At 40.7% G+C, this 25,675-nt stretch overlaps 3 protein-coding genes across 6 annotated transcripts in view; all 3 read left to right on the top strand.

Annotated features, from left to right (window-relative positions):
- Window positions 1–4,706: 4,706 nt before the first annotated feature.
- Window positions 4,707–25,675, top strand: part of LOC119489447 (6-phosphofructo-2-kinase/fructose-2,6-bisphosphatase-like) — a 78,218-nt gene continuing 57,249 nt past the window's right edge. Inside the window, exons 1-2 of one of the 4 annotated variants that reach the window (XM_037771905.1) lie at window positions 4,707–4,840; window positions 21,695–21,836. In XM_037771905.1, the coding sequence (XP_037627833.1) occupies window positions 21,824–21,836 (13 nt within the window). In that variant the 5' untranslated portion in view covers window positions 4,707–4,840; window positions 21,695–21,823. Of the gene's footprint in view, window positions 4,841–20,132; window positions 20,293–21,694; window positions 21,837–25,675 lie in introns of those variants that run through there. The other 3 variants (XM_037771906.1, XM_037771904.1, XM_037771903.1) reach the window with 3 other exon arrangements.
- LOC119489458 (P2Y purinoceptor 1-like) lies at window positions 9,222–10,730 on the top strand. The gene has a single exon (XM_037771933.1). The coding sequence runs from the start codon at window positions 9,278–9,280 to the stop codon at window positions 10,274–10,276; it is 999 nt and encodes a 332-aa protein (XP_037627861.1). The 5' UTR covers window positions 9,222–9,277; the 3' UTR covers window positions 10,277–10,730.
- On the top strand, window positions 15,727–18,175 carry LOC119489459 (P2Y purinoceptor 1-like). The gene has a single exon (XM_037771934.1). It carries the CDS (start codon window positions 15,963–15,965, stop codon window positions 16,947–16,949), a length of 987 nt encoding a protein of 328 aa, XP_037627862.1. The 5' UTR covers window positions 15,727–15,962; the 3' UTR covers window positions 16,950–18,175.

The following is a 25,675-nucleotide window of genomic DNA, read 5'->3' as shown; positions in this document are numbered from 1 at the left end:
GCAGCCGCAGTAAAATTAACCCCAGCACAAGAACAATGGTATCGCATGTCAGAAGAAGCTGTTCCCCATGTGTCCCTAGCCATAGCTCCAAAACATCAGGCTAAAGACTTAGGCCCCATGGTTAAAGCAGCAGTCACTCTGACAGACTGGGTTCCCACTTCCCTTTTGGGGGTTTCAATCTCACCATCCTCTAACATATATAGACTCTCTTTTTACAATGCAGTGTCAGGTCTTTGCAAACATGAGTTACTAACACGCCACCACGGTAGGGAGATGTTAGATGGTGAAGGAGCCACTTCCATGTTGGCAACTCTCCCTTCCTCACTGTGGTCTACGGGCCCCTTTGATGTTGGCAGGTGCAGCATGGAACCGGTAACTTTCGAGATGAAGACTTACTGCCCTATCTGGAGACCTCAGTATAAGCATAAAGTGGAAGCAGCCCAGGGTATCTCTCCTACGATTGAAGGACTGATAAAGGCGGGAGTATTAAGAAAATCTTACTCTCAGTGGAACACTCCCATTTTGCCAGTAATCAAACCCTCCGGCTCATACAGAATGGCTCATGATTTAAGAGCCATCAATGACCTGGTTTTGACTCCTGTTACACCAGTACCGAACCCCCACTCTGCTCTCTCGATGCTCACCCCAGCCCATACATCTTTCACATGTATAGATTTGGCTAACGCCTTCTTTTGCCTGCCCTTAGCAGATCATTTACAGGACATTTTCTCATTTACATATGAAGGCCAAAGGCTGACATATAATGTGTTACCTCTTGATGGGAAACAATCTGCTCAGGCAGCAGAACTTACGGCTGTAGTTTGTGCTCTGCGGTTAGCGGAAGGGAAGGCAGTGAATATTTTCACAGACTCTGCGTATGTGTGCAATGCAATTCACAGAGATATGTCTGGCTGGGTGCAAGCGGGTTTTAAGACTAGTCAGAATAAACCTATGGCTCATGAGGAGTTGATGAAAGAGTTGTTGGAAGCAATCCAGTTACCACAGAGGGTAGCTGTGATCAAAGTGAAAGGACACAGTCAGGGCACTGATTTAGAGAGTATAGGAAACGAAGCAGCTGATGCAGCCGCTAAAAAGGCGGCAGGGTATTTACCTACTATGATGGTCATGACCACAGCAGATCTCGGTTCTGAGATAACTGATTTCTCCATCATACAAGCTCAGGAATCTGCCACAGCAGCAGAACGAACCATCTGGGAAGATAAGGGAGCTATAGAACAGTTTGATGGTATATGGTATAACGGAGATCAAATAGTTATGCCCCCCTGTTGGATGTCCTCAATACTGACTCAGACTCATGGACTTGACCATAAAAGCCACAAACAGATGTTACGAGATCTCCGCCACTGGTGGATTCCCCGGAAACATGCTACTATAACTGACTTCTTGAATAAGTGTGACGTATGTAGTACATGTAACATCAGACCGACCATCACTCCTAGGGCAGGAAAACATCCTTCTCCCACTGCCCCGGGACAGGAAATCTTTATGGATTTCACAGATATGGGAGTAAGGGCTGGGGGGAAAAGATTCCTCCTAGTAATTGTGGACGCATTTTCACGTTGGGTTGAGGCCTACCCTACGGGAAAAGAGGACGCAAAATCAGTCATTAAATATCTGGTGAATGAGTACATTCCGAAACATGGGTTTCCTAAATTGATCAGGTCAGATAATGGTTCACATTTCAAAAATAAAGACCTGCAATCTGTTGAAAAGGCTCTGGGACTACACCACAAATTTGGCACTGTGTATCATCCACAATAACAGGACTCACACCATTTGAGCTTACGTGTGGCCGACCTTTCCCAGGGCCGTCCCAAAATCCCTCTCCCCTTCCTGACCTCGGTTACCGACCATACTATTTGAAGGTTAATGCTCTTGTGTCAGCTCTCTCCTATACAGGTGACAAACCTGTCACCCCTGTCACAGAGGACGTTCCAGGACCTGACTCCGGACCCCCAGAACACCTTTGGTTGAAGGTGTTAAAGAGGAAGTGGTCGGAGCCACGTTGGACAGGTCCACACAAGGTTCTGGCCAGAACTGCAACAGCTGTGCAGCTTGCAGGAAAAGGACTCAACTGGTGGCACCTAACACAGTGCTCCAGCAGCAGGACAGGACCTGAAGCAGAGGAGGCAGCCCCACAAGGAGCCCAGGCTACGTGAAAAGAGGGTCACGTATAATTTTTTATTTTTCATATACTGTATAAACTGTGACTGTGATGAGATACACATAAGGGAAAGAAGGTTACAAGGTCTTGCCTGTATTTACAGTTAAATCAGGCTAACATGGTTGTTTAGGTGGACTCATCTAGGTGGTTTTTGAAAAACATTATATATCACATTGTATTAAAAATTGTTGCTTAGAATAAATGCTAAAATAGACAAAAATAGACAAAAATAGATAAAAATAGATAAAAAAGAGAAACCAGGGGTGGGGAGAATCCACCAGAGAGAAATTTCACTTCCTTTCCCAAACCAGTATAAAATAGGATCACCCAGATAAAAGTTTTTCAGTTGCGCGCAGGAAAACAAACTAGAAGCATCATGCAGTACGACAAACTGCTAGTAGCGTTTGCTGTAGCATTTGTGTTTACCTCTCTTGTCCTCGTTCATTTCATATTACTATCTTAATGCAATTCATGTATTTTCGTGTTTTCAGTTACCATTTTAGTTATTCATGATAAAAGGATAAAGAATAACCTGGGAAAGCACAGACTGTACTAGTTTAGATACATTACTTATCATCCTCGCCTCTGCACTCTGCTAAAACTGGCTAATCACAAGTAACTCTTTAACAATAGACAATGCTTTCACTCAGAAGCAGGGTGGAAGGTGTGGGCTACAAGGGGGGGAAGGCTAAACCAAGATTATAAAGAATGATGTAGTGAGGTAGCTCCCCTAATGAATATAAACTAGCTGACCAAATAGCTGCAGGTTTTGAAAACATACCTATAATAAGTGCTCTGATCCCTATCACTCCTAACAAAAATGTTGACCGCATTAACTACATCCACTATAATGTTCTCCGTTTGACTAATCTAACCCGTGATGCAATTGCCGGACTAGCTGAACAAATGGCTCCTACGTCACTGATGGTGATCCAAAATAGAATGGCATTAGATATGCTGCTGGCAGAGAAAGGCGGTGTATGCTCAATGTTCCAAGACTCATGTTGTATTTTCATCCCTAACAATACAGCGCCGGACGGGACTGTAACTAAGGCGCTAGAGGGGCTCCGGACGCTGTCTGAATCCATGCACGATGACTCAGGTATCAACAGCCCCATTAACGACTGGTTAGACCGTACCTTTGGGAAATGGAAGTCCATGGTGGTATCTCTATTCTCCTCAATCCTTGCTGTGTGTGGATGCTTAGTACTATGTGGTTGTTGTTGTATTCCATGCATTCGCCACCTCACTGAGCGTGTGATCATTTCAGCTGTGCAACGAAAGCATCCGGATGCACCTCCTTCTTATCAGATGGCCATGTTCCAAGCGGAGAGACAGGGTCTCCTGGAAATGGTGGGGGATAGTGAAGATGTTGATCCTGAAGAGGTTGTGTGATGATGCTTATAATTAATACATCTGTACATAACATTATCTATGCTTATAATAAATATATCTGTATGTAACATTATCTGTAGGTGAACTTAGTTAAGTTCAAAAGAGGGTCTGTTGGATTTATTATGTACAAAAGTGCTTACAATGACCTGCAATAACCTGATTGTTGGATTTGTTGTGTGTGAAGTGTTTGCGAGGACAGGGAGGATGGCATGCTCTGTTCTTTTTTCAAGGCCAAAGGGAGGAAGGAGTCAGAAAGAGATAACCAAGAAGAAGACATGCAGCAGAAACATCACGTGCCATAAGCTCATGAATATTAATATTGTGTAAACCATGAATAGGCTGGATCAGGGATAGCTCGGGGTTCAGACTTCACGAACTGACCCATGCACTGTATGTTGTCAGGGACATGTAGGTTGGATCCAGATATCTGTAAACTCTTTTATTTTACTTATGCAACATTAAGTGTTCGGAATAAATTGTATTATTATGCTTTAACCCGTCTGTTTGGAAATTCTCTTTGTCACACAAGATTAACCAGCACGTAACTGGGCCTTGACCTCTCGGAGGTAGAAGGCCAGTTCCTTCACTGAGAACATTTGGCGACAGAGCCTTCAGCGTCGCGGCCCCCGCCCTCTGGAACTCTCTCCCTCCTGAAATAAGAAATGCTTCATCTCTGGACACTTTCAAAAAACACCTCAAGCACCACCTGTTCATCAAGGCCTATGATCTCAGCTGACTCTTCCTACACATCACTCTTTTAATTACTTAGCTATAGTTTCTCCTCTGTGTTATTTATTAGTATGATTTTGTGTGCCCCCTTTGTAAAGCGTCCTTGGGTTTCTGAAATGCACTATATAAGTCCAATTTATTATAATTATTATTATTAATCTAAATCTGCAAAGTACCTAAAGCTTTAATGTAGTTGGTAAGAAGTACAATATTTGCCACCAAAATGTAGTGAAGTAGAAGTATTGTTGTATAAAATGGAATTACTCAAGTAAAGAACAGTACTTGAGTAAATGTAGTTAGTTGCATTTCACCACTGGTGTTAGCTTGTGTAGATAAACCTAAAACTATCTCTGTGGTAGCAATGGTAACTGAGGAGACATTTTCATTAGACAGAAAGGACCAGGAAACTCTCCTGTCTGTGAGGAGTAGATGTCTCCCGCCTGCTGCAGCTTCGGTCTGAACTGTTGCCGCCATCCTCTCCAGCTCTGCATCTTTCCTCTGCCCATGCTTCAGGTGGCATGCAATGGATTTGTGAGTACCAACCAATATTGAATGTGTTTTATTTCGGTAGCGTGCACTAGCATGTGAAGCAGCCACTTGTCTTCAGCCCCCACGCTCCCAAGCCACGACTCAGGCCTGCAATGTATCATTTATTTTGAAGGACATTATTGTTGAGTTGCAGAGTAAGTGTGTGAGTGCGGGGCCCTTAGTTCAATAGTGACATTCGGTAAATGAGGTATTGAAAGTTATTGATTCAGAAGGAAATTTACAGGGCTGTCCCTGAATCAGGATTTTCAGAGTCGTCAGGGTCGTCTTCTGTATACTGTTCACCTACTCACTATGTAAAGGTGTTTCGACCAAAGGCAGCAGTATCCTGCAGCAGTATCCTGTAGAAGACCACCACCTAGTGGCGGCAGTTCAAGGTTAGGCATTAATGGACCTTATCAACTAAAATGTTTGCAATGCTGCCAAAGCGTTCTTCCCCACTAGACTCAACAAGAAGGCATGTAATTTATGTTAACAATTAACTTAAGGGGGTGATGTTTGATCATAAAATCTAATAATGCATATGACCCTTTGTTCCTGTCAACCAGCATATTACTCACTCTAAAAAGGAGTTGTTTGACCCATCAGGGAGATCAAGAGATCTATATCAACATTTATACAATGGTTTGGGTTTCATTTCTATTAACTCGGGCTGTCAACTGATTAAAATTATTTAATCGAGGTTAATCGCATGATTTTCCATAGTTAATCGTGATTAATAGCAAATGAATCACATATTTGTATCTGTTTGAAATGTACCTTAAAGGGAGATTTGTAGTTAATCATCTTGTCAACATGGGAGTGGGCAAATATGCTTGCTTTATGCAAACATATATATAATTATTATTGGAAATCAATTAACAACACAAAACAATGACAAATATTGTCCAGAAGAGGTACTGCATTTAGCATAAAAAAATATGCTCAAATCATAACATGGCAAACTCAAGCCAAACAGGCAACAACAGCTATCAGTGTGTCAGTGTGCTGACTTGACTATGACTTGCCCCAAACTGCATGTGATTATCACAAAGTGGGCATGTCTGTAAAGGGGAGACTCGTGGGTACCCATAGAACCCATTTTCATTCACATATTTTGAGGTCAGAGGTCAAGGGACCCCTTTGAAAATGGCCATGCCAGCTTTTCCTCGCCAAAATTTAGTGTTAGTTTGGAGCGTTATTTAACCATCCTGACGAGAAGCTGACATGGTTATATATGACATGGTTGGTACCAATGGATTCCTCAGGTTTTTCTAGTTTCATATGATAGCAGTATCTTCCCTCTAGCTTTAAAACTGAGCCCGCTACTACATCCGAAAGATCGATTGCGTTAATGCCTAAAAGAAATCAGTGGCATTAAACCGAATTTGCGTTAATGCGTTATTATCTCATTAACTTTGACAGCCCTACTTTTAATCAATTTGGAAAATATGAGAACTTTGATGACTGGGATGCAGCTGAAGAAAGAGAAATTGAAAGGAAAAGAGAGAAACGGCACAAGGAGTTAACACCAGGAAAATTAAATCAAATAGAAGATGAAAAAGATGAGATCAACGCAAAGAAAACAACGAAATGGGCAGTTAATACACTGAGAGACTTCCTTGCACAAAAACAAATGGACTCCAACTTTGAAAACTACATCGCCGATGCTTTGAATGACGGCCTGCAGGATTTTTATGCCGCTGTCCACCAAGCCTAAAGGGTCTCAGGGCCGGTATTAACCGGCATTAAACAGAATTTTCAATGTCATGACCGACTCAAGATTCAAGACCAGCAATGCTGTTTTTAAAGCCATACTGAAATGTTTCAGGAAAAGCGGCAAAGATACCAGCGTCCACCATCCCCGTATCTCTGAGTCGGACGTAATTAGAAATTCCACGGCACTGTCTCCCGATACGCCCCTCAGCCTGGTCAGAAAAGTCTGGTTTGACATCCAACTACTGTGTGTCTGGCTCACCGTGGCAGGGAGGGCAACCGGTAGCTATCCATGGTGTTTTTCATTCTCCAGAGAGACAGCGATGGGGTCAAATATGTCAGCGTGGCTCACCATCAACAAACAAAGAATCCTAAAGACCCAAATGACCCAGATAAGGAAAACCTATGAAGTTTTATGTTTGCCAGGACCAGGGATCAGCTGTGTCCGGTCGCAAGTTTCAAGAAATATATTTCTAAATGTCCATCAGATGCCACTTCTTTCTACCTGCACCCGAAGCGGGCCATGACCTCTGACGTGTGGTACAGCCGGGAGCCGATGGGTGTCCACTACCTCGGGAACATGCTGAAAAAGATCAGCAGTCTTTGTCGGGTTTACACAAACCACAGCCTCCGAAGCACCGCTGTAGGTTGGCTCTCGGACGCCGGCCTCGAGAGCCTTCAAATAATGTCAGTGGTTCTGGCCTCCACGTCATCCATTAATTCCTGATAATGGACACCTCGTTGGGCATTATCCATTACCTCTTTGACAGCAAGATCATGATTATGCAAGATATGGTTCAAGGAGAATGTGAGAGCAGTAGCCTATACAAAGCATCGTATTAGTATAGTCCCATGTTTTGTCTTTCAGAAGAGATGCTAAAGCAAAAAAAAGAGTATATCACTTCAATTGTAACCCTTAAATTCTAAATACTCAATTTGAAAATTGTTATTTTCAATATTATGCCGCTTTTTGAATAGGAAGATCATTCATATGCTGCAGATCGTGTGGAGTATTTGAAACGCAAGTGGTTTGACACACAGGCCCAAGGTGATAACCTTGGAAAAAAACTACAAAATACAAAAAGGAGGGAGAACAGGCTCAGAGTCTCTTTTAAATAGTGTCAAATAAGAGCTTCAAACAAAGAACCTCATCTTTCAAGGATTAATACATCAACTGGGATCATACTTTGGTACTATGTGCTGCTGATGGAAAAATGTAGCTTCAATGAACTTCCTTTACATTAATTTTCTGTTTTATCTGTTGATCATATTTCTATACCAGATCTTCCACTGGACCTGTTATACAAAAACACACAGGACTATACAGATGAGCAAAAATATTTTGCCTACAAATATGATTTCATGAATCTTGTGATATCAGTTATTAATACTTTGTATGATCACACTACTGCTACATTTGAACTATGTGGCCACATACAAGCACATTCAACTTCAAGATACCGTTTTATCATTGCATCTACCCACCTTGGGAGATGACATACATTTCCTGTTTAATCTCGTAATGATAAGTTTCTAAAAATAGTATTCAACAGGAAGCGATGTTTAAAGACAAAATTGCCTCATTTACTTCAACCATTCTCGGCACCATAGCAAACTTGCTTCACATTGTTTGCTGCTTTTAGGGAGACAGAATGAAGAACACCTCTTGTCCTCGTGTCAACTTTGACTTTACAGGCAGATTTCTGCCTCCTGTTTACATCTTAGTCTTCATCATCGGTCTGGTAGTTAGTAGATGGGGATTGAAGTCTTTGCTGCACAACTGAAAGAACCTAAAGATCATCAATGTTTTTTTTACATTAATTTCACCACAACTGCTAAGCATAAAAAATAAACTTGGGACCTTGGCAAAGGTCCTAACAGGTCCTAACAATATGTTGTTGTTGTTTTTTTATAATAAGCATTACAGCTTCACACAGCAGCTAGTGTGGCTGTAGACCCTTGTCTTTGTAGTTTGCTTATTTAGTTCAGAGACTTAATTTAGACTTGCTCTAAATTTAAAAACAGCCTTGCACAATATTGTTAAAAATTCTGTACAAGTCTTCAGCTTCCCAACTCTCCTGCTGTTTTTTTTTTCTTTTTTTACGTGTATTTATAACTGTTTTTTTGATATTTTTGAAGTTTACATAGTCAATTAGCTTTAATCAATGGTATTAGTTATACTTTCTGTTAATCAATGGGCCACAAAAGACTGTTAAACATGAATAAGGTAACAAAATGATAAAAATATATGAGTTTGCATGTAAGTATAATTCTGTGTATGTAGAAAATTGTTATGGAAAAGAAGTTTACATGATTAAAGTACAATTTCACTGAATCTGTGAGTCTCAGTAATGATTGTTCAAAAAGGCTTAGCAGATCATGTTCACTGCCACATGAACATTTTATAACAATATCTTCAACACAAAGTCTGCTTTAGACATCACCAGCCCAAGATTCAACATCCACCGTGATATGCCGTAGAGAATTTTATATAGTGCTTTTCAGTGGATAGAATAATGAGCAGTGGTTGTGCACAAGCAAGCAAATGGACACAGCGCACATGTGGAGATCTTGCACATAGATTTTGTCATCTCAAATCTGCGGTTGAGGCAGTGGACATTCAAACAGGAAGTTTGTCAAATACTAGGTCATGTTTTCTTTGACTTCTCATAAGCCAGATCAACCACGGAGGAAAACAGTTGTACTAACTTCTTTCCAGAAGACAGAATGAATAACTCCTCTTGTCCTCTTGTCAACTTTGACTTTACAAAAAGATTTCTGCCTCCTGCTTACATCTTAGTCTTCATCATTGGTCTGGTAGCTAATGGATGGGGATTGAAGTCTTTGCTGCACAACTGGAAGAAGTTAAATATCGTCAATGTTTTTGTTCTCAACCTTGGACTAGCAGATATTCTGTATCTGCTCACACTCCCATTTTTGATGGTGTACTACATTAAGACAGAGAATTGGATCTTTGGAGATACATTCTGCAAGATAACAAGATTCTGCTTCAATCTGAATTTATATGGCAGCATCGGGTTCCTGACTTGTATAAGTGTGTACAGGTACCTGGCTATTGTCCATCCAGTGAGAATGATGGGACGATCAACTCTGACTCACTCTGTGGGGATCTCAGTCATGGTTTGGCTGTTGGTGAGCATTCAAAGTCTTCCAGACATGTTCTACAGCAAAACATCTAGAAACAACATTGTGCAATGTTATGATACCACCAGTTCCATCTATGTTGAGGATTACCTGAAATACAGCCTTGGATGGACACTCACTGGGTTTTGTATCCCATTCCTCATCACACTGGGCTGCTACGGACATGTGATTGTCGTTCTCTGCCGCACAAATAACACCGACAAGGTACTGAAACGGAGAAGCTTGAAGTTGTTGCTCATCTTGATCCTTCTCTTCTCTGTTTGCTACATCCCCTATCATGTACTGAAGAACCTCAACCTCTGGTCAAGAATTTCAAGGAAACAGAATATATGCCGTGAATGGTCCAATGGAGTCTACATTGCTCATCAGATAAGTCGTGGCCTTGTGTGTCTGAACAGTGCTCTCAACCCTCTGGTTTACCTCCATGGAAGTGAAGATATTCCTGCTCGGCTCAGGCGACTACTCCAGCGAACTTGTCGGATGTTCAGCCATCAACCTCCAACAAACTCTAATAGTGTGGCCATGGCTCAGATCACATATGAAGGTGAAACACAAGAATAATAGTAACATGTTAAACATTATACTGTATATATTAATTGCCCTTCAAGCCGTTTTACGGCTGCCTATCGCCCCTAGTTAAATTCCCCTGGCGTAAATTGTCTGATATGCGAGTGAAATTAAACAATTGTATTCCACCATCTGCCACTGTTACACATTTATTGTACCGGCTCAAGGTTTTATCTATGTGATGGTCATATTACTGTTAACAAGCTCAAAAAAGCTCAGATTAAAAAAGAAAATTCACTCTCTTCTTTTCTATTCTGAAAATGTCGCTGTTCACTTTCAGAAAGGTTTGCTGAGAGAACATGACGACATATTGTGGTTGCAGTGGGGAGGCTCCGTGCTATGTATGATTTCTTTGGATCGAAACAGGAAGTTCATAGTGCGAAGGTGTAAAAATAAAGAGGATGCAAATTGTATGAGCTTCACCGACTGCAACACCCCTGTATCAACTGCACATTAAAGGGATGCACAGGAAGACCATAAAAGAATAACAGCAGATTAATGTATATTGGTACTGGTACTGCACATATATATATATACTGTGTCAGCATAGTTGTCCAAAAATCCTTCAACTTTAGTGATTTTACTGTGTGGAAAAATAGTAATCATTTTGATTAAGCATGGGTTGAGGAAAACAGTATTGGACAACATATTAAATGATGGAGATTACAGATCAGAAAAAGATAAAATAGCTCGGACGACTACTTCAGCGAGCTCGTCAGATGTCCAGCCGTCTGTTTATGTCAAACTCTGCTAGTGTGGCCATGGCTCAGATATCAGATGAAGCTTAACACAAGAAAAACGTGTTTAACAGTGAACTGTTAAACATTATACTGTATATGTCATAATATTCTTTTTAATATGCAGTTTAGAAGGGAGAATTACTTTTTTTTTTGTATTATTATTTTTTTGTTATTATTATTGTGTTAATTGTTTCATTTAAGTAAAGGAAACTTTGAATTATCTGACTTCCAGTTCATTATTGGGGGGGGGTTGTATTTATTACCTAGACATACATCATCCATCATTTGGTTCAAATAGGCTTTTCAGATTGAATATTTTCCACATTCTTTATGATTACAAAGCTGTTATTGTGTTATTAAGGAAAGGGATTTAATCAAATCTGATGCATCCTTAAATGATATTAATTTTTAAAAATGTTATATTAAAACCATTGGTGCAAAATAACTGAGTACATTTACTCAAGTACTACAGGCTACTTAAGTACAATTTTTGACTTTATACTTCTACTTCATTACATCTCAGGGGCAAATATTGTAATTTTTAATGCAATACATTTATTTGGTAACTTAAGTTACTTACAGATTATCAATTTATACATTTTGATACATTTTGATATATAGTATATATAATTCTGAAATGAGCCATTCTGCATAATTAACACTTTTACTTTTGGTACTTTAAGAATGTTTTGATGCTAATACTTGTATTTTTTATAAATGTGGGATAACATTTTGAATGCAGGACTTTTACTTGTAACAGAGTATTTCTACACTGTGGTGTTAGTGCTTTTACTTAAGTTAAAGATCTCAGTACTTCTTCCACCACTGATTAAAACCAGTTCATGTTAGTAATTTCAAGCAAATATTCACTGTGAATTTATAGAAAATAGCAGCGAGCACGTCTCCATGTCTTGAACAGTATCGCGTGCCAGGTAGTTGTAAGAACAGAAGAAACAAATCACCGGCACTCACAGATAAAGAGTCTTTTTTAGTTTATTTTGGGCAAACAAAGGAATGCATTTCAGCTATAAGCCGTCATCAGCCACTGTGAATTTATAACAACAGACTGTTAAAATCATAGGCAGTAAGATAAATGTTTACTGTTGTTAAGTTAATTTAAATACAGTTGCTAAGCACATGAAAAGCCTACAAAACAAAACATAACATGGTCTGTCTTGACGTTTATTTAATTAAATTGATTTATTTGTATTTATTACTTGTTGTTATAAACTTTCAACCTGATCACCTGTCATTTTAAAGGTCGAGGGGCGCAGGGCCAACTTAAGGCATAGGCCATATAGGCGGTTGCCTAAGGCGCCATCTTCCGGGGGGCGCTGGTCACCCAGTAAATTTTTTTTATTTATTTATTTATTTTTTAAATGATGGCGGGTGCCCTTCCTCATTTTCTGCATTGAGGTAAGAAATGCGAATTTCACCCCAATTGGTTTGTTTTGCAAGATTTTGCAACTTCCGGGTTTCTGTTCCGTCTTCCATGTAATTATTACACCACCTTCTATTTCAGCTTGGCAGACTTATAGTATCACATCTCACGAAATAAACGACCAACATGTCCTGCAGAAAAGGCCTGTTGGCAGAAACAGAGAGGACAGTTAAATGAAAATGTTGTTTAACTGAGCCACGACCAGGCTACAGAATAAAATGATACTGCTAATTTAGTATTGGAAACATTTAAAAGGTCTGCACATAACAATAACGCCAAACTCATTCTTTGGAGCAGATACATTTTTACTCATCATTACTTGAATGTAGCATCTTGTTGAAATGCTCTTTTATCAGCTCTGTACTTGTGATCATATCACAGTTTGCTGCATATATCCAAAGTCTAGCCCAGTTACCTCATGTTTCAGGGTAGTGGCGTGCTCTTAAACATCCATCCATCCATCCATCTTCAACCGCTTATCCGGGATCGGGTCGCGGGGGCAACAGCTCCAGCAGGGGACCCCAAACTTCCCTTTCCCGGGCCACATTAACCAGCTCTGACTGGGGGATTCCGAGGCGTTCCCAGGCCAGAGTAGAGATATAATCTCTCCACCTAGTCCTGGGTCTTCCCCGTGGTCTCCTCCCAGCTGGTCGTGCCTGGAACACCTCCCAAGGAAGGCGCCCAGGAGGCATCCGTGCTAGATGCCCGAACCACCTCAACTGGCTCCTTTCGACGCAAAGGAGCAAGGACTCTACTCCGAGTCCCTCACGGATGACTGAGCTTCTTACCCTATCTCTAAGGGAGACGCCAGCCACCCTCCTGAGGAAACCCATTTCGGCCGCTTGCACCCGCGACCTCGTTCTTTCGGTCATGACCCAACCCTCATGACCATAGGTGAGAGTAGGAACGAAGATTGAACGGTAGATCGAGAGCTTTGCCTTCTGGCTCAGCTCTCTTTTCGTCACAACGGTGCGGTAAAGCGAATGCAATACCGCCCCTGCTGCTCCGATTCTCCGACCAATCTCACGTTCCATCGTCCCCTCACTCGCGAACAAGACCCCGAGATACTTAAACTCCTTCACTTGGGGTAAGGACTCATTCCCTACCCGGAGTAGGCAATCCACCGGTTTCCTGCTGAGAACCATGGCCTCAGATTTAGAGGTGCTGATTCTCATCCCGACTGCGTCACACTCGGCTGCGAACCGATCCAGTGAGTGCTGGAGGTCGCAGACCGATGATGCCAACAGGACCACATCATCTGCAAAAAGCAGCGATGAGATCCTCAGCACACCGATCTGCAAACCCTCCTCCACCCGACTACGCCTCGATATCCTGTCCATGAATATCACGAACAGGATTGGTGACAAAGCGCAGCCCTGGCGGAGGCCAACCCCCACCGGAAACGAGTCCGACTTACTGCCGAGGATCCGAACACAGCTCTCGCTTTGGGCGTACAGGGATTGGATGGCCCTGAGAAGTGCCCCCCTCACCCCATACTCCCGCAGCACCCCCCACAGTATCTCCCGGGGGACCCGGTCATATGCCTTCTCCAAGTCCACAAAACACATGTAGACTGGATGGGCATACTCCCAGGCCCCCTCCAGGATCCTTGCGAGAGTGAAGAGCTGGTCCGTTGTTCCACGGCCAGGACGGAATCCGCATTGTTCCTCTTCGATCTGAGGTTCGACTATCGGCCGAACCCTCCTTTCCAGCACCTTGGAGTAGACTTTACCAGGGAGGCTGAGCAGTGTGATACCCCTGTAATTGGCACACACTCTCTGGTCCCCCTTTTTGAAAAGGGGAACCACCACCCCGGTCTGCCACTCCTTAGGCACTGTCACCGACTTCCACGCGGTGTTGAAGAGACGTGTCATCCAAGACAGCCCCTCCCCACCCGCTCTTAAACATGTCTTGTCTTATCTGCCAACCTCACAGGTCGAGTTGAACAAGTGCTCTTGTCTTTAACAAGAATACACTCAGCTTTACAGAAGGGAAAAAGGCCTCAAATGAAGCATTTTATTTAGTAAATGTATTATATGAAGACAGATGTTCAGTCTTTCTGGATAAACTTATTTCCCATATTCATCATTTAATCATTGTCTGCTACTCCTCAACTTGGCAGCTGTCAGAGCATTCCTGGAGTTGTTACTATGCATCTACACTGAAGGTGTATTTGTCGCGTGATAAACATCACAAAATGACTTAACTCTACTGTGTACAAACTCTTACACAGTTGGATGTGAGATTGCGTTGTCAGCACTAATTAACTTGGGCAACTTCCTCATCTGCTGTTGTACTTGACCGATAAAACATTGCAGATTAGGTTTGTAAACTATTATTCCTCATTATTAAGCCCCATATATTTGCAGTTGATGTTTGATGACACAAGGATTGATAAGACTTTTTGGGGGGAATTTTTCATGCTACTAATATCAATACCCAAATGGTCTTGTGTACTTTCTAGTGATAGTCAGCTGACATCCACTTCCTCCTGTCTCATTCCGGTCTGCTCAGCTCTGCTGTGGTTTATGTCATGTTGTATCCAGTCATTTAGTTGCTAAAGAGTTTGCCTTCCACTTTACATCATGTAGAAGGGTTTCTTAACTTTGCATGTACTAGATAATATATCTGAGTAATGAGAAGCTGGCTAATTCTTGAGGCTACATGACACAGAAATATAATAGGCATAACTTAAACTTTAAAAACTCTCATGTTAGAAATAGTGCTAGAAGCATAGGTTACTAAACTAGTGCATGAAATTCAGTTTCCATTTCTCATAAGGTTTGTCAGAGGCGCCAGAAAAAGAGAGAAATTCTACGCGAGGCCACACAATCACATATAAACCTGTATTTTACTGTAGTCAAAGCTGTTTCTTGCTCACACACTTTAATCAGCTACTCTATCAAGTAAGCACAACTACAAGCCAAGTATACCTTTCTGTAGGCCTACAAGGCAAGAATACTTAATTATATTTTTCTTGAGTATATCTTGATCAAAAGATTAAGTTAAGGTAGGCCTATAAGCCAAGTATACTTAGACTTTCCTGTATGCTTGTCAGTATGAGCCAAGTAGACTTAGACTTTTTTGTATATTTGTCAGTCTGAGCCAAATATACTTATGTATACTTTTTTTTAAAGTATATCTCTGATAAGTACATTAAAAGTAAACTGTAAGTATGCGCTCTTATTTAAAGTTTAAAAAAAGTATACTAATAGCACACTTGAATAAACTTCTTTTTGGTAAGGGCTTGGGCTCAGCATGGATTTAATTTAGATTACTTTAATTTTATATTTTACATTTTTTAAATAAAAAAATCGGACAAACCAGCCAATCCATGTTATTTCCTGGGTACCGCCTGGTGTAGGAACTCAAAAGTGGTATGTCTACGCTGTGGCATTAAAAAGGAAGTCTTCTTTTAACCACCCATGCTGTGATTCACTTTCTACATCCTATCTCACACTCACCAAGAGAAGGAACTAACTGCTTTTCAGAAGACAAAATGAATAAATCCTCTTGTCCTCGTGTTGACTTTGACTTTGCAGGCAGATTTCTGCCTCCTGTTTACATCTTAGTCTTCATCATTGGTCTGGTAGCCAATGGATGGGGATTGAAGTCTTTGCTGCAAAACTGGAAGAAGCTAAAGATCATCAATGTGTTTGTTCTCAACCTTGGACTAGCAGATATTCTGTATCTCTTAACACTCCCATTTTTGATGGTGTACTACTTTAAGGGGAGTAAATGGATCTTTGGAGATACATTCTGCAAGATAACAAGATTCTGCTTCAACCTGAATTTATATGGCAGCATCGGGTTCCTGACTTGTATAAGTGTGTACAGGTACATGGCTATTGTCCATCCAGTGAGAATGATGGGAAGATCAACTCTGACTCACTCTGTGGGGATCTCAGTCATGGTTTGGTTCTTCGTGAGTGTTCAAAGTCTTCCAGACATGTTCTACAGCAAGACATTTGGAAACAAGCCTGGGAAATGTTATGATACCACCAGTAAAATCTATGTTGAGGATTACCTGAAATACAGTCTTGGATGGACACTCACTGGGTTTTGTATCCCATTCTTCATCACACTGGGCTGCTATGGACATGTGATTGTCGTTCTGTGCCGCACAAATGCCACTGACACGGTACTGAAACAGAGAAGCTTGAAGTTGTTGCTTATCTTGATTCTTCTCTTCTCTGTTTGCTACATCCCCTATCATGTACTGAAGAACCTCAACCTCTGGTCAAGAGTTCTGTCCAAACAGATGATATGCCGTGAATGGTCCAATGGAGTCTACATTGCTCAACAGATAAGTCGTGGCCTTGTGTGTCTGAACAGTGCTCTCAACCCTCTGGTTTACCTCCATGGAAGTGAAGATATTCCTGCTCAGCTCGGACTACTACTCCAGCGAGCTCGGCGGATGTCCAGCCGTCTGTTTCCGTCAAGCTCTGCTAGTGTGGCCATGACTCAGATCACAGATGAAGCTTAACACAAGAACAACGTGTGTAACAGTAAAATATTAAACATTATACTGTATAATATCTGTATATGTATAATTGTCTTTCTAATACTAATTGCCAGATCTACAGTATATTAAGTTATGTTATGCGGTTTCGAAGGAGGAAATACTTCTTGTTTTTGAATAAGGCTATTAGTATCGCTATGTTAATTGTTTTATATAATTGTCTTGCTACCCTTGTCTTTTGTTACAGATGGTTCTGCTTGATCATGAAACTCCATATGGAAATGTGTTATTTGTTTTTTAGAACTGCATTTAATTGTTTGTTAGACCACCACAGGTCAGTCGTGGGTAATGTTATGTCACCATTTTAGTGTGAGCGCCAACTTTGGGCCAACTTGGGCTACTTCAGTTCTTCCATTAATCAAAAAAGGAGGAACCACAGAGATATAGAAATATTATATCTGCCATATTTTGTTAGATTTTTCACTGTGTATGAGATCCTTATTTCCTATAGCTCTTACACTTCAGTGAGTCTAACAACCTGTCTATATTTATGTGTCTTCTGCTGGCACAATCCAGCATTTCTGGAGAATCTTAAGCACTGACGCCAGAAAGTTCAACTTTGGAATTGGTTGTTGACCCTGAAGTTTATCTCTGTTGATGAAAACCCTGTTGGTGGTTGTCAGATGTGTGCGATACGCAAGTAAAACTGAATATAAATTTACTATAACCTGCTTTATAGATGGTTATGGTAACTGATGAAAACTTACACAACAGCCAAAAATGATGAATCATCCAGGAAGAAATACAGTTGATTTTAGGATATAAAGATGCAAGTTAGCTGTGCAGTTACACTGCCATGACCTTTTGGGAATATGATACAAAACAAAAACAACACAAAATATGGTCTTATCATTATTTTATTTATTAAGATTTGCATTACTTTTATAATGAGATGGTGGCCTATATTTTAGCCCAGATAAATTTAGGTGCGTAGTAAACTTTGAAGTTCAGTGGACACACCTAATGGCAACAAGTCAAACTATTTGTTGAGATCTGATTTTGAGGGGTAATCTAAACTAATTTAGACCTTTTGGGGAGTATTGTTGCAATGAACAGTGGTGACAGTTGGCCCTGTGTTTCCAGTGTAATGTGTGAAATCAATGATTAACAATTACACTATTAGATTATTATTTGTTATTTCATAAATGCTGTATTACTGCCATTATTTCAATAAATTCAGATCACTTTTATTAATCTTTATTGTTACCTTTATTTTGTTATTTAGGCTACTACTATTTGCCTGTTATTACAATATCGATAAGGTGCCTGAAAAGTAACGTAATAGTAGACTAATTACAGTAGCAGCGTTGGGGTACTGATTGAAAACCTGATCGCTATATGGAGGAAGACATTTCATGTAAACTATATTATATTTATAGGGACAAGTAGCAGCTCTTAACAAAGTAAAATAAGCCAAAGTAATTATGGCAAATTACTTATTTATATTTCTCACAACATAGCTAAGTAATACAGTTCATGTAATGTGAGGTCTATTGATACTAGCATCTAGCAGCGATTGTAGGCTAGTATTGAGATTTTAAGTAACTGGAGACAAAACCTTTTTTTTTCCTACTCCACCTAGATCATAAACTCTTGAATCTAAAAACGACTCATTAAAATCGGTTGAGAAATGTATATGTTATAGTGCTTTTTGGCTGGACCGCAGAGGGCCAGCCCTACAAACGCAAAAGTCTGTCACTGAGTGACTGACTGAGTGATGAAGTTACAGGATTGGTCGGCCGACTCATTGGTCGTTGCTCTTTCAGAATGAAAAGGCGGGGAACAGTTCTGTGTTTATGTTTTCTGAGGAGCGTGTCAGCGGTTCAATGTATCATTACATAGTGCTGTTGTTGTACATGTGCTATTGTTTATGTTCGTTTAAGTTACGTTATGTTGTGCTCCGTATTGTTTTACCGTGCATTCACTCCAAGCGTGAAGGAAATTTTCGCCTGTCTTTCCTCCTGACTGTATCTAGCAAGCCACACATCGCTACTAAAGTAATAATAATGATAATAATAATAATAATAATAATACAATAAACGGATCAAAATATGCCGAAATAACGACATTATGATGTCGATTTGTAAAAAGACAGAATTAATGCTTTGTCAAGTCTGTCCGCAACACAGCAAGCAAACAAGTTTTAAAATGCTTGTTTTCTGAACGGAGTTCGGATCGATCAATGCCAGGCTAGGCTAACATTGTAGCAGCTCCATCAACACTCAACATAACGTCATCTAGGCATAAATACGGCAGCGACGTTGTTTTAAATGGATCAAAAGTGTGCCGAAATAACTACATAATGATGCTGATTAGTAAAAAGTCTGAATTCATGCTTTGTCAGGTCTGTCCGCAAGACGACAAGCAAACAACTTTTAAAATGCTTGTTTTCTGAATGGAGTTCGGATCGATCAGTGCCAGGCTATGCAGCTGCTCCATCAACACTCCATCTAGGAATAAATACGACAGCAACGACGTCAGTGATGACAGCGGGAGAATCTCAACGCTGAGAAACTTTATGAAGTATGTATATATTGTTAAATAACACTTATATGATGAACACTTTTCATACACATGCTTTAATAAAAAACTGAAATACTTTTAACCTTGCATACTGTATGTCATGCTAATACCTTTTCACCTTGTATAAAATGTATAATAACTAGTAAATGTTACCATTTACTATGACTGAATGTCATTTGCTTCATTATAAGTTGTCCTTCAATCAAACATAAGTCGAAAAAACTGTTCACAAAACATAATAGACATGACCACTGACTATTTGTGTAACAATTTAGCCGCAACTTCACATACTGACCATATACGTCCAGGCATATACTCGGTTTTGACCGAGTCTTTTTATCTAGAAAAACGGCAGCTCTCCCATTCACTTGTATTTGTTTACCGGCCAGTCCTGCCTTCCCCAATATGGCGGCGACGCTGACGTATCATAGCAACAGGCTGAAGCCGTTCTCTTAAGCGGCCTACAATGGGGTATGTTTACTGTTGTTTTAATAAAGTTAATTTAAACACAAACAGACATTAAATTAATTTAATTTAATTTAATTTGATTAATGAATATTTATTATTTGTTGTTATAAACTTTCAGCCTAAACCCTTGTCGTCATGGTAACGGTGAAGGGCGGGTTGTAGTGGTGAGAGGCTGCAGGGTGAAGCTGACAGCTAATCACATGCAGCCATGGAAACAAAGCTAACAAAGCTCATGTCAGCCAACTGTGTATGTCGCTAACTTCGGTCAACGCAGAGTTAAACCACCTGGCTGGGGACTAGTTGCACCGTACAGAAGGTAAATAACTTTAAGTGTGTGTGTTTTTTAATACTGTACCAATTCAATGCGGTTTGAAAAGAATTATGCTAATCTAGCGACATTAGCATAGTTGTCAGTGTGGCAGCAGTGTGTGTTACTGATGTGTGTGTGTTAGCCTGTGGTGGAAAAAATACTCTGTTACAAGTAAAAGTACTGCATTCAATATGTTACTTAAGTAAAGCTACAGTATTAAAGTATTATCATCAAAATGCACCAAAATAGAAAAGTGCTCATTATGTAGAATTTCTCATTTCAGAATCACATATTACTGGATTATAATTATGGATGCATTAATGTCTTCATCACTTTAATGTTGCAGCTGGTAAACGTGAGGCTGATTTTTATTGTTTTATCTACTGCTTGGTAGCTTAATTTATTCTAATCAAAATGTATAAGTGATTTATGTTGTATTAATCCTCTCGTTTCAATCACACATCAAATCCGTCACTAAATCTGCATTCTACCACCTCAAAAACATTTCCCGACTCTGGCCATCACTCTCCGACTCCGTGGCAGAGACCCTCATTCACGCCTTCATCACCTCCCGTCTGGACTACTGTAATGGAGTCCTGTCCGGGGTACCCAGCAAAGCCCTGGACAGGCTCTAGTATGTCTATAACTCAGCTGCCAGGGTTCTCACCCGCACTAGGCCCTGGCAGCACATCACCCCCACACTCATCCACCTTCACTGGCTTCCAATCAAGTCCTGCATCACCTATAAACTCCTCCTTCTCACATACAAATCCCTCCATGCCCCTCAGTACCTAACCGACCTTCTCCACCCCTACACTCCATCCCGGAAACTACGATCCTCCGACACTGGTCTGCTCTCCACCCACCCACACCCGGCTGAGAACATTCGGCGACAGAGCCTTCAGCGTCGCGGCCCCCGCCCTCTGGAACTCTCTCCCTCCTGAAATAAGAAATGCTTCATCTCTGGACACTTTCAAAAAACACCTCAAGCACCACCTGTTCATCAAGGCCTATGATCTCAGCTGACTCTTCCTACACATCACTCTTTTAATTACTTAGCTATAGTTTCTCCTCTGTGTTATTTATTAGTATGATTTTGTGTGCCCCTTTTGTAAAGCGTCCTTGGGTTTCTGAAATGCGCTATATAAGTCCAATTTATTATAATTTTTATTATTAATCTAAATCTGCAAAGTACCTAAAGCTTTAATGTAGTTGGTAAGAAGTACAATATTTGCCACCAAAATGTAGTGAAGTAGAAGTATTGTTGTATAAAATGGAATTACTCAAGTAAAGAACAGTACTTGAGTAAATGTAGTTAGTTGCATTTCACCACTGGTGTTAGCTTGTGTAGATAAACCTAAAACTATCTCTGTGGTAGCAATGGTAACTGAGGAGACATTTTCATTAGACAGAAAGGACCAGGAAACTCTCCTGTCTGTGAGGAGTAGATGTCTCCCGCCTGCTGCAGCTTCGGTCTGAACTGTTGCCGCCATCCTCTCCAGCTCTGCATCTTTCCTCTGCCCATGCTTCAGGTGGCATGCAATGGATTTGTGAGTACCAACCAATATTGAATGTGTTTTATTTCAGTAGCGTGCACTAGCATGTGAAGCAGCCACTTGTCTTCAGCCCCCACGCTCCCAAGCCACGACTCAGGCCTGCAATGTATCATTTATTTTGAAGGACATTATTGTTGAGTTGCAGAGTAAGTGTGTGAGTGCGGGGCCCTTAGTTCAATAGTGACATTCGGTAAATGAGGTATTGAAAGTTATTGATTCAGAAGGAAATTTACAGGGCTGTCCCTGAATCAGGATTTTCAGAGTCGTCAGGGTCGTCTTCTGTGTACTGTTCACCTACTCACTATGTAAAGGTGTTTCGACCAAAGGCAGCAGTATCCTGCAGCAGTATCCTGTAGAAGACCACCACCTAGTGGCGGCAGTTCAAGGTTAGGCATTAATGGACCTTATCAACTAAAATGTTTGCAATGCTGCCAAAGCGTTCTTCCCCACTAGACTCAACAAGAAGGCATGTAATTTATGTTAACAATTAACTTAAGGGGGTGATGTTTGATCATAAAATCTAATAATGCATATGACCCTTTGTTCCTGTCAACCAGCATATTACTCACTCTAAAAAGGAGTTGTTTGACCCATCAGGGAGATCAAGAGATCTATATCAACATTTATACAATGGTTTGGGTTTCATTTCTATTAACTCGGGCTGTCAATTGATTAAAATTATTTAATCGAGGTTAATCGCATGATTTTCCATAGTTAATCGTGATTAATAGCAAATGAATCACATATTTGTATCTGTTTGAAATGTACCTTAAAGGGAGATTTGTAGTTAATCATCTTGTCAACATGGGAGTGGGCAAATATGCTTGCTTTATGCAAACATATATATAATTATTATTGGAAATCAATTAACAACACAAAACAATGACAAATATTGTCCAGAAGAGGTACTGCATTTAGCATAAAAAAATATGCTCAAATCATAACATGGCAAACTCAAGCCAAACAGGCAACAACAGCTATCAGTGTGTCAGTGTGCTGACTTGACTATGACTTGCCCCAAACTGCATGTGATTATCACAAAGTGGGCATGTCTGTAAAGGGGAGACTCGTGGGTACCCATAGAACCCATTTTCATTCACATATTTTGAGGTCAGAGGTCAAGGGACCCCTTTGAAAATGGCCATGCCAGCTTTTCCTCGCCAAAATTTAGTGTAAGTTTGGAGCGTTATTTAACCATCCTGACGAGAAGCTGACATGGTTATATATGACATGGTTGGTACCAATGGATTCCTCAGGTTTTTCTAGTTTCATATGATAGCAGTATCCTCTAGCTTTAAAACTGAGCCCGCTGCTACATCCGAAAGATCGATTGCGTTAATGCCTAAAAGAAATCAGTGGCATTAAACCGAATTTGCGTTAATGCGTTATTATCTCATTAACTTTGACAGCCCTACTTTTAATCAATTTGGAAAATATGAGAACTTTGATGACTGGGATGCAGCTGAAGAAAGAGAAATTGAAAGGAAAAGAGAGAAACGGCACAAGGAGTTAACACCAGGAAAATTAAATCAAATAGAAGATGAAAAAGATGAGATCAACGCAAAGAAAACAACGAAATGGGCAGTTAATACACTGAGAGACTTCCTTGCACAAAAACAAATGGACTCCAACTTTGAAAACTACATCGCCGATGCTTTGAATGACGGCCTGCAGGATTTTTATGCCGCTGTCCACCAAGCCTAAAGGGTCTCAGGGCCGGTATTAACCGGCATTAAACAGAATTTTCAATGTCATGACCGACTCAAGATTCAAGACCAGCAATGCTGTTTTTAAAGCCATACTGAAATGTTTCAGGAAAAGCGGCAAAGATACCAGCGTCCACCATCCCCGTATCTCTGAGTCGGACGTAATTAGAAATTCCACGGCACTGTCTCCCGATACGCCCCTCAGCCTGGTCAGAAAAGTCTGGTTTGACATCCAACTACTGTGTGTCTGGCTCACCGTGGCAGGGAGGGCAACCGGCAGCTATCCATGGTGTTTTTCATTCTCCAGAGAGACAGCGATGGGGTCAAATATGTCAGCGTGGCTCACCATCAACAAACAAAGAATCCTAAAGACCCAAATGACCCAGATAAGGAAAACCTATGAAGTTTTATGTTTGCCAGGACCAGGGATCAGCTGTGTCCGGTCGCAAGTTTCAAGAAATATATTTCTAAATGTCCATCAGATGCCACTTCTTTCTACCTGCACCCGAAGCGGGCCATGACCTCTGACGTGTGGTACAGCCGGGAGCCGATGGGTGTCCACTACCTCGGGAACATGCTGAAAAAGATCAGCAGTCTTTGTCGGGTTTACACAAACCACAGCCTCCGAAGCACCGCTGTAGGTTGGCTCTCGGACGCCGGCCTCGAGAGCCTTCAAATAATGTCAGTGGTTCTGGCCTCCACGTCATCCATTAATTCCTGATAATGGACACCTCGTTGGGCATTATCCATTACCTCTTTGACAGCAAGATCATGATTATGCAAGATATGGTTCAAGGAGAATGTGAGAGCAGTAGCCTATACAAAGCATCGTATTAGTATAGTCCCATGTTTTGTCTTTCAGAAGAGATGCTAAAGCAAAAAAAGAGTATATCACTTCAATTGTAACCCTTAAATTCTAAATACTCAATTTGAAAATTGTTATTTTCAATATTATGCCGCTTTTTGAATAGGAAGATCATTCATATGCTGCAGATCGTGTGGAGTATTTGAAACGCAAGTGGTTTGACACACAGGCCCAAGGTGATAACCTTGGAAAAAAACTACAAAATACAAAAAGGAGGGAGAACAGGCTCAGAGTCTCTTTTAAATAGTGTCAAATAAGAGCTTCAAACAAAGAACCTCATCTTTCAAGGATTAATACATCAACTGGGATCATACTTTGGTACTATGTGCTGCTGATGGAAAAATGTAGCTTCAATGAACTTCCTTTACATTAATTTTCTGTTTTATCTGTTGATCATATTTCTATACCAGATCTTCCACTGGACCTGTTATACAAAAACACACAGGACTATACAGATGAGCAAAAATATTTTGCCCTGACTATGCACCACTACAGCTCAAAAGCTTATGAGTACATCAGGGAGAAGCTGCGTATGTCCAGAAAACACAGGCTTATGTAATCTCCCTCAAGTGTGGAGATAAACCGCTGCATCTCACACAGAGGTAGGAAGTGGTAACTAACGGCAGAGTATTTGCAAATTACCAAAGCTGCAATATCATGTCTTTCCACAGTTTGGGGGTATCTGTTGAGTCTCATCTGCGATTTCCTAACAGACAGCAATCACTAGATGGGTAGTGAGTGAACATGGACTCCCTTCTTGCCCCACTACCTCCTCTCCTGCTAAAACAACAATAAAACTTAAACTTCAAGTTCAGCAAGATCATCTTGAACTGTTCTTCAATGCAGTCTGAAGAGCTGGACATGGTACTGTCGGCTTGGACTTCCACATTAGAGGCTGTGTGTACTTACAAGAATCCGTATTTGGATATGCATTGTGGAGATTTTTTTATTATTAGGGTTTATTTACTTTAGGCTGAATATGCCTGATTTATAGCTTTGCTTATCTGTTCTTTTGTATAGAGCCTTACACTAACCAACAAGTGGAGTGGATTGACTGGTGTTGTGATGGCGTTCATTCACATATCACATGTTTATAACAATATAATGCCTCGTCTCTGACCAGAAGTCTGTGACTATTCAACATAACGAGCCAAAAAATGCAAATGTTATAGTTAGTTCCTGAGACTGTCCTACAAATATGATTTCATGAATCTTGTGATATCAGTTATTAATACTTTGTATGGTCACACTACTGCTACATT

The sequence above is a fragment of the Sebastes umbrosus genome, chromosome 6, assembly GCF_015220745.1.
Source record: "Sebastes umbrosus isolate fSebUmb1 chromosome 6, fSebUmb1.pri, whole genome shotgun sequence".
Classification (NCBI taxonomy): domain Eukaryota; kingdom Metazoa; phylum Chordata; class Actinopteri; order Perciformes; family Sebastidae; genus Sebastes; species Sebastes umbrosus.
This window is presented reverse-complemented; position numbering and strand designations above follow the sequence as displayed.

Coding starts and splice junctions, on each gene's coding strand:
- LOC119489459 (XM_037771934.1), top strand. CDS start 15,963: ATGAATAAATCCTCTTGTCCTCGTGTTGACTTTGACTTTGCAGGCAGA.
- LOC119489458 (XM_037771933.1), top strand. CDS start 9,278: ATGAATAACTCCTCTTGTCCTCTTGTCAACTTTGACTTTACAAAAAGA.